Here is an 8,185-nt window from a genome sequence, read left to right on the forward strand (position 1 = left end):
GAGAGAAAACATACATTTGTATGATCTAAATGGGGGAAAACATACATATTAATGATCTTAAATTTTCTTAATTGATAATTAAGTTTATTGATTTAGAAGGAAAATGAAATGAAGTAAAAATAAATAAATAAATGTGATTATTTTCAATTAAAAAGATTAGTGGCAAGTAGACCATAATGAAATTGTTTATAAAATTTATTCTTTTAAAACATTTTATCATTACTCAGTCTATTTTATTACCTTCTCAGTTCAAGAACAATGACCACAGTAATTCTCAGCATCGATAACACAGCAACAGTATTTATCAGACTCAACAGTAAAGATGAGAGTAATTATCAGTATGTATCAGAAACGACTTAATGTTTCAGTAACAACAGTAATAATTTCAGTAAATATCAGTTTATATATATATATATATATATATATATATATATATATATATATATATATATATATATATATATATATATATATATATATATATATATATATATATATATATATATATATATATATATATATAAACAGCACAGTATCAATAATAATGAAACATTTTCAGTAAAATTTGGGATTCTTGGCACTTCTTTTCATCCAGTAGTGCCAGGTATACAATCAGCCCATCACCAGAACCAACATCTTTTTATGAAACGTTTGTGAGAAAGTGTTGTTAGGTAAGAGAAGAAAACTGATCAAATGTAATAAAACATGAATAATATTACCGTTGAAGAAATGAATACACTGATATTAAACAAAATCATAAATGAGTCAATCTGTTCATAAGATATAACCTTAGGACATCCACAATGACATCTCCCTTCCACTTCATCATGTGGTTTGATCTCCAAAGATTTATCATTGATATAACTCTTTTCATTCTTAATTTCGTGTTTCTTTGTTCGTTTTTCAGTGTTTGGGGATTGATCATGATGAATAATTGGTTTTTTGAAAGGTTTCAATAAAACGGATATGATTGTACTTATTACGCAAAGGAGTAAATGGAATCCTACGTATATCGTGAGGTATGGTACATCGGTAGAATTTCTTGGCATCGTTTCCTCGAATAAGGTCAGAAATACAGTAAAGGTCAGAAAAAGCGTTAGGCTATAGGTAATTCTCTCCCCTGAATGGACTGGAACAAAGAATGTCAGTGAGTTCAGAACAGCTAGTATTATTATGGGAATGAATATAGTTAATATGATGTAAAGATATCTCCTTTTGAAATGAAGTTCGTATACCACTGTTGTTAAATGAAATTCTGCATTGTATACTTCAGTAAAGGTAAATTTCATAAATATCCATTCTCCATTCTGAGAAATGATATTTGCATCATCGGATGTCCTTGACTTTGGAACTAGTTTTTGAACCCAGTCAGTTATTTGCCAAGCACCAACAATAATTTTACAGCACTGCTCATCAAAGGGGAATCTCGAAACTTTGATGTCACATGAAAGTATAATTTTCCCGCCAGGATACCATATCACATGACCATTAGAATTCACAGTTACATATGGATGAGGTTCCAAGCCATGAACATTTTCTTCAGTATACCACATGGAAATATCTGGAGTCCAAACATTTTGATATGGAACTGATATCATTTTTAGTCCGGAATGTTGAGTCTCATTCCAAGTGAGGAATTCGTCGTACCACTGAACATTGCACCAACCAAAAAATGATATATATTGCAAACGTTCTTCAACCTCATGAACGGAATTTATAGAAAAATAGAAACTTACATGCACGGATTCACTTTTATTCTTTCTTGGTTTTATCATGGAGCTGTAGTTCTCAAACAGCTGGTGCTCAATGTTTGAAGAACATGCAGAAATTCCAAAGATGGAAAACAAAATCAGTAAAGTTAGATTCATTTCGATTGTCAATTTTGTCCAAATATCAACAGATTGAATCTATATACAAGCTTTCACTAACACTGACTGAATTAATCTGTTTGCATGGTTTTGCTCTACCAAAACGCATAATTCCAATGCTAATAAAGTCCTAAGCAATTAAAACCTCTTACATACTTAGATTAACCGATGCGTTAAAATAAATCCATAAAACCCATTCGAATTATTTATTTAGAGGATGATTATTGATAAACCTGCAATTCGAAAGAAATGTTGCTTGTATTGAATTCTGATAAAACAAGATATTTTCTAAACCCTTTTCATTGTCATTTGAGGAGGAAACGATGTTTCCTCATTACGACAGTGCAGTTTAGGTGCTGTCATATTAATTGACACATTTAAGTTAAGTATGTTATAAAAACACAACAGGAATATAATTTGAAAATCATCAGGATTATAGGTTGTCGGGTCGTACAATATCGTCCACAAAATAATAATAATAATAATAATAATAATAATACTGTAGTTTATAAGTTGCTATGTAGGTTAATATGTATTTACAAGTTCCCCTTATTGCATCGACATCATTGTTTACAACAAAAATTACTGTCCAAAGACACCAAATCTTTAACTGAATGATGTATAAATTTATCTTTATACGTCAGATTCTGATTGTCATTCTAAAAATAAACAGGTAAGATGGTTCTCTGTTCCAAAATCCAATAGGATTGTAATAAGCAAAAATAGAATTTATTAAGAACTCTTTTTACGAGTCATTTACCTTAATTTTTATATGCAAAATATCAAAAAAGAAAAAATACAGATTTTGAAAGTATTTTATTACTTGTACTATGGACAGGGGCCACAAACAATATGTTTTAAGTAAAAAAAAAATCACTGAAAAGGTGCTTAAATCTTTCATTCTTTCAAGTGAATGAAGTAGGTAAGCGAATTAAAAGATGTCCAGGAATACAAAGCAATCTATGCACTTATATTTTGTTTGTAGCATGTGCTCTTCACTTGTGAAAGCATTGTTGATTTTATTTTATTACATTTATTATTGTATTTCAGTCAAAAGAGCTAAAAAAATTTTGACTGGGTTAAATCTGTAGAAAGAGGGAGAATCCTAATTGTATGTGTACAGTAGTTAGCACACATACCACTGTAGCCATAACAAAAATAATTGTCAGCATATTGTTTTACTAGTTAATTTATATCATGAACACAACTTTTCTGATACAAACCATGCTGTGAGGGAAACTGTGCAGGTGCAGAGTATTTCCAACAGTAAATGTACCCTGGGAAAAAATCCATTCTCAAACCGAAATACAATATACAATGAAAATATCAAAAAAATGTATTTTGTAACACAGACACTTCCCGAATTTGCTAGCGTCTTTTTCTATAGATTTACCTATCCAACCGATCGATTCTGTATCTTGCTAGAAATTTATAGGCAGACCTCTCTAGCAAACTTTAGCCAATTCCATCTAACATGGCCACTGCCAAATTTTAGCTCATTTAAAATTAAATTTACAGGTAAGTCACATCACCAATATAAGGTAAGTTTCACAATTTGCTCCAGCACTGGGTGGGATTTTGAAATCCGTTATCCTTCCCTTACAGAATTTTTTATGCAGTTGCCGTAAGGACACCTCCATTCTACACAGTCTATACTGTAGGTATTATCTTCAAAGTCGTAATGAATTTTCAACATAAAATGTCACATACACTACGAAAGTTTTTTAATTTTCCCTTTATTTCAAACCAATCGAACATTTTGTTTTTGCGAATTAAATAGATGATGTCATAGACATCAAACACATAGTAAAAATTTAAAATCAGCTCTTTCCAGTTTACAACTGAAAATTGAAAATGACGTGACTACCCTATCAGGAGACTAACTGGGCCACGTGATTAGCAACGTCAGAATTTTTGAATGTTAAAGATAAAAAAGTTTTTTTTAAAAAAGGTTATTTTTGAATTTTATCGTTGTCTTAGAAAAATTATCACGCTGACGCGATTGTGATATTTATCCTCAAATGACAATTATTTTTTTAGAATACATTAGTGTTACAAGAGCTCTTAAAGCATGGATGAAAAAAGTGAAGTTTGATGAAAGTGAAACCAAATCACAAAACCCTCTGGTCATGTCAAATATATATATATATACCCTTCTGGAATGCAAAAAATCAGGGCAGTTTTACAATCTTCTCAATCAAAACAGCACAGAACCTACCGGTGAAAGAAAGTGGAATGAAATATGTGAATTGAATGACAAAGAATGGAAAATAATTTTAAATTGCCTTTTAAAGTATCGAATTTTTAACAGAAATTTAGCTACAAACTCATATTTATTCAAAATCAAAATCACATATAATAAGAACTGTACATTCTGTGATGGGGAAGAAGAAACAATTTAACATTTGCTTTGGGAGTGTGAAAGTGTACGATATTTTTAAAGAGAATTTGAAGATTACTTTTAAAATAAAACTAATCTTAAAATATCAATCACAAGAAATAATTTCGTTTCGGGGTTTTTGGATGAAAAAAAACCCAAATAATCTTGTTCTATGGCTAAAATATTATATCTACACAATGAGGTGTACAGGGAAGACACTAAATGTAACTGCTGCAATATTGCTTATGAATACATTCTATGAAACACAAAAATATATTGCATATAATGAAGGTGAAAAGGATATGTCATGCAACCCTTTTTTTCTCCTCCGCCAACTTTTTCTCTTTTCTTCCTCCCTCTCACTCTCTCTCACTCTAAAATAAAAATAAATTACACCTTAAATAGATTCTTTAAACATATTGTAAGGACCTGCCAGATGTCTAAAATTTCACAATGGTTTACTGTGTAGTAATAGAAGGGCGGGTGGACTTTACTTGTAATATTATTTCATGTGTGTCAAAACGTTGTGCCAAAATTGGTCAGGAATGTTGAAGTTTGCATTTATTTTTACGTACCATGAATTAATTACCATTCATCTTGAATCTGCATGTATTTCTTGACTTAACTGTCATTATCTTAACAATTCTACATGTGTAGATTAGCTGCAACACTTTAAATCATCTGCTGCCATGCAACTTGTTTACATCCTGTCTGCGATCTTTATCGGTGCATGTTAAGTAGATTAGTTTCGTATTTAACCTCATGTTATTCATGTTACATCACAGGCATAGTTACTTGTTATTAATTATGTTAATTATTATTGTGATTTCTAATATTCATTTTAGTAGTTGTTATTCCCGATTACATGTGTCTAAAACTTGTTCTATATTTTTATCCATCCGCGATATCGTCTGCATACTCAGCAAGTTTACTTCTGTGAAATTTACAAGTTTCAGAGATAAATTGTTTACTTACTTATTATAGACACATCTTATGTTATCCATATTTATTGATTATTTTGTCTTTTCACTTCTTAATTCCTGGGTTTGTTTATAATTCATATTGTACGACAACTTTGTTTGACAGTACGACACGATTTTTATTTTGTACGATGTCGTACAATGTCGTGATTGGTGTAACGTCGCCGTACAGCATTTGTATTGGTTGAATCTTGTCATGTGACCCTTTTCCGAAGGATATATATAGGGGGCGAACGCATTATGTCATCAGATAATTTGCCGAGTTGTCAGGCGCTAATTCAAAGTAGAGATCCAAGATCCGCCCGTATTTTCACCATAGCCATACGATTGTGACTCCAGTTGAGAAAATGTTCGACAATTATCTCCCAACACACTGGACACCTACATGTATTTTATTGTAATTAACTCTGGAGATCACCCTACTATAGCCATTGTACACCCCCCCCCCCTTTTTATAATTACATGTAGTAGCCTGTACGGTAGACGCCACCAATATGAACTGTACCTGTTCAGATGAAAACTATATTATGCATGATTAATAAATATTATTGAGACCAAGATGAATTCTATGTTTCCCTATTACCAAGGGACCAAGGATTTTAGTACAGGAGTACTGCCAGTTATTATTTTGTAGCGCCCCCAATTTAAGCTTGACCATTCCCGGGGAGCTTACAATTTTTTTTTTCATTTCATTTTATTCAGGTAAAAATAGCACAGAATGTCATGATAACACACATTTAAAACATTACAGATTAGCCTACTAATAGAAAAAAAAATAGACATTATCTCAGCACTATGCTACTTAATAAAGATCTAATTGAGCATATACATGTATTATTATGTAAGTTACATGAAATACAGATGATAGGTATTACCTAAGGATAAACCATAAAGCTTTTTTTTTAAAAAGCTTATTTCCAGTGGGGTCATTATATTACAAATATGTTAGTAACAAAAAAATTACATTAATAATGGAATTTAGGCAGGGTACTTGAATGAATATAGCATAATGCTTTGAAAAATGACATGTTTCTCGTTATACATTTACCTTAAAAAATATCTCAATAATGCTTATAAAACTAAAATAAAATTAAATAGAAATAAATACAATATGTTGTATGAAATAGCAGAATGTGTTAAACAAAAAGAAAGATTTATATAAAAAAGTACAGAAGACGTAGAAGAGGAATACTATTTTTGTGACCTTCACTTCAACATTTCATTATAGTGACGACTATAAATGAAATCATTTTTCAATGAAATGCGTAGGGTTAAGGCGGGTGTGACCGGTGGATAGAGGATACTTTACCTAATCCAACCTCTTAAATGATCATGTTTCCGTGTGTTAAGCTATTCTCACAAATTTGTATTGTTTGAAAGATTTTATAGGTCACTCACTGTTCATTATCTTCATCAATTTCATTGAAAACGTCATTCCAATCCATATGTCAAGACGATTTATTTTTAATAACTCGAAATGAAGAACAAGTTGGAGTCTTTACCACATTTTCTTCATCCCATCTTCTTCTTACTTTGGTGTACGCTTCTTGATCAGGAGGGCCGGGATATATTCTCGTTCGAAGAACCCAAAACGAAAACATAGGATGACCTTCGCCCGGCATTAGAAGTGAAAGTTACAGATTTTTAGGATGAGACCTTAAAAACCGATGTCCCGTTTAGGTTTTGACAGAATAAAGAATTCCCACTACTCAATGACCCTGAGTGCCGGTATAAGTATAGGTCTAAATTTAAAGCCCTTCACCGGCATACGGTGACTCCTTCGTGAATTGAACAGAGTTTATTAATTAGTTTACATACATGAACAAAGAGGGGTCTGGGAAGGGGAAGGGGTGAGGGGAAGGAGTTATCTCTTTACGTCTTAATTGTTGAAAACTCCTAAAATGAATGTTGACCTCAAATCCGACTTGTACGTCTTCATTATTTTAAGTGGCTGTGTCTCCATATTAGTGAAAAATTCCCGAGGGGGACATTTAAAAACAAACAAACAAATGACTTAAAAAACACAATATACATGTACATGTTTATTAGTCAACACATATACTTCTGGTCATATCTCTAGTTCTTTCTTGAATCAGAAATGATGATATAAATATTTTAAGGATGATTAAGCGTTGAAAAGGTTGTGCATCTTAAAATTGACTAAGCTCTGTGGTTGAATTAGCTATAACAGTTTAGCTTATTTTGCTACTCAAAGCACCTTAACTATTTATAATCATACTGTTTAAACTTTTCACATTTTTGTCTTCTTCACTAGAACCACTGGGCGAATTTCAACCAACCTTGCCACTAAGCATCTTCAGGTAAAGGGGACTCAAGTTTGTTCAAATGAAGGGTCACACCCTCTTTCAAGGGGGAATTAGAATTAGTGAACATTTGGTAGTATCATTTGAAAAAGTCTTGTCAAGAACCACAGACTAGGCTCAAAAAGTTGAAACTTTCTTTACATAGACTTAAGTGTAGATTCAAAGAACAAGGTACGGTTTCAATACAAATCTTGCCCTGTGTTTTTCTTAAAAATAAAAGTGATGTAAAAAATTAAAACTCATGCTTTTTGAGTTATTGAAATTCCATGCAGAAAGATCATACAAATCTTTTTTCTCACATGACCTTCCAAATGCTAATTGTGATGTCATAAACTTGTGCATTTTCCCGTATTTTCTTAAAAAGTTGCAGAAGATACCAATTTTTAATGGAATTTTCTTTCAGATAATATTGTCCACAGGCATCGCCCACAAAGATTTTGAGATATGTGATTTTTCAAAGAATTTTACACAACATATCTAAAAATCAACGTGGGCGACGGCTGTGGACACTATTTTCTTAAGGAAAATAACCCTTGAAATAAGTCATTTTGAGGCTTTTTCTGTTTAAAATAGAGAAATGCATCAAATTAATGACGTCATATATCCAGAATGGTACTCCATCATGCTATATTC

At 31.7% G+C, this 8,185-nt stretch overlaps 1 protein-coding gene across 1 annotated transcript; it reads right to left on the bottom strand.

The window, feature by feature from the left end:
* Positions 1–689: 689 nt before the first annotated feature.
* On the bottom strand, positions 690–1,868 carry LOC133203976 (neuronal acetylcholine receptor subunit alpha-7-like). The gene has a single exon (XM_061339765.1). It carries the CDS (start codon positions 1,866–1,868, stop codon positions 690–692), a length of 1,179 nt encoding a protein of 392 aa, XP_061195749.1.
* Positions 1,869–8,185: the final 6,317 nt, after the last annotated feature.

Source organism: Saccostrea echinata, unplaced genomic scaffold, assembly GCF_033153115.1.
Source record: "Saccostrea echinata isolate AGI-Se365-2 ecotype Australia unplaced genomic scaffold, CSIRO_AGI_Sech_v1 ptg000052l, whole genome shotgun sequence".
NCBI lineage: Eukaryota > Metazoa > Mollusca > Bivalvia > Ostreida > Ostreidae > Saccostrea > Saccostrea echinata.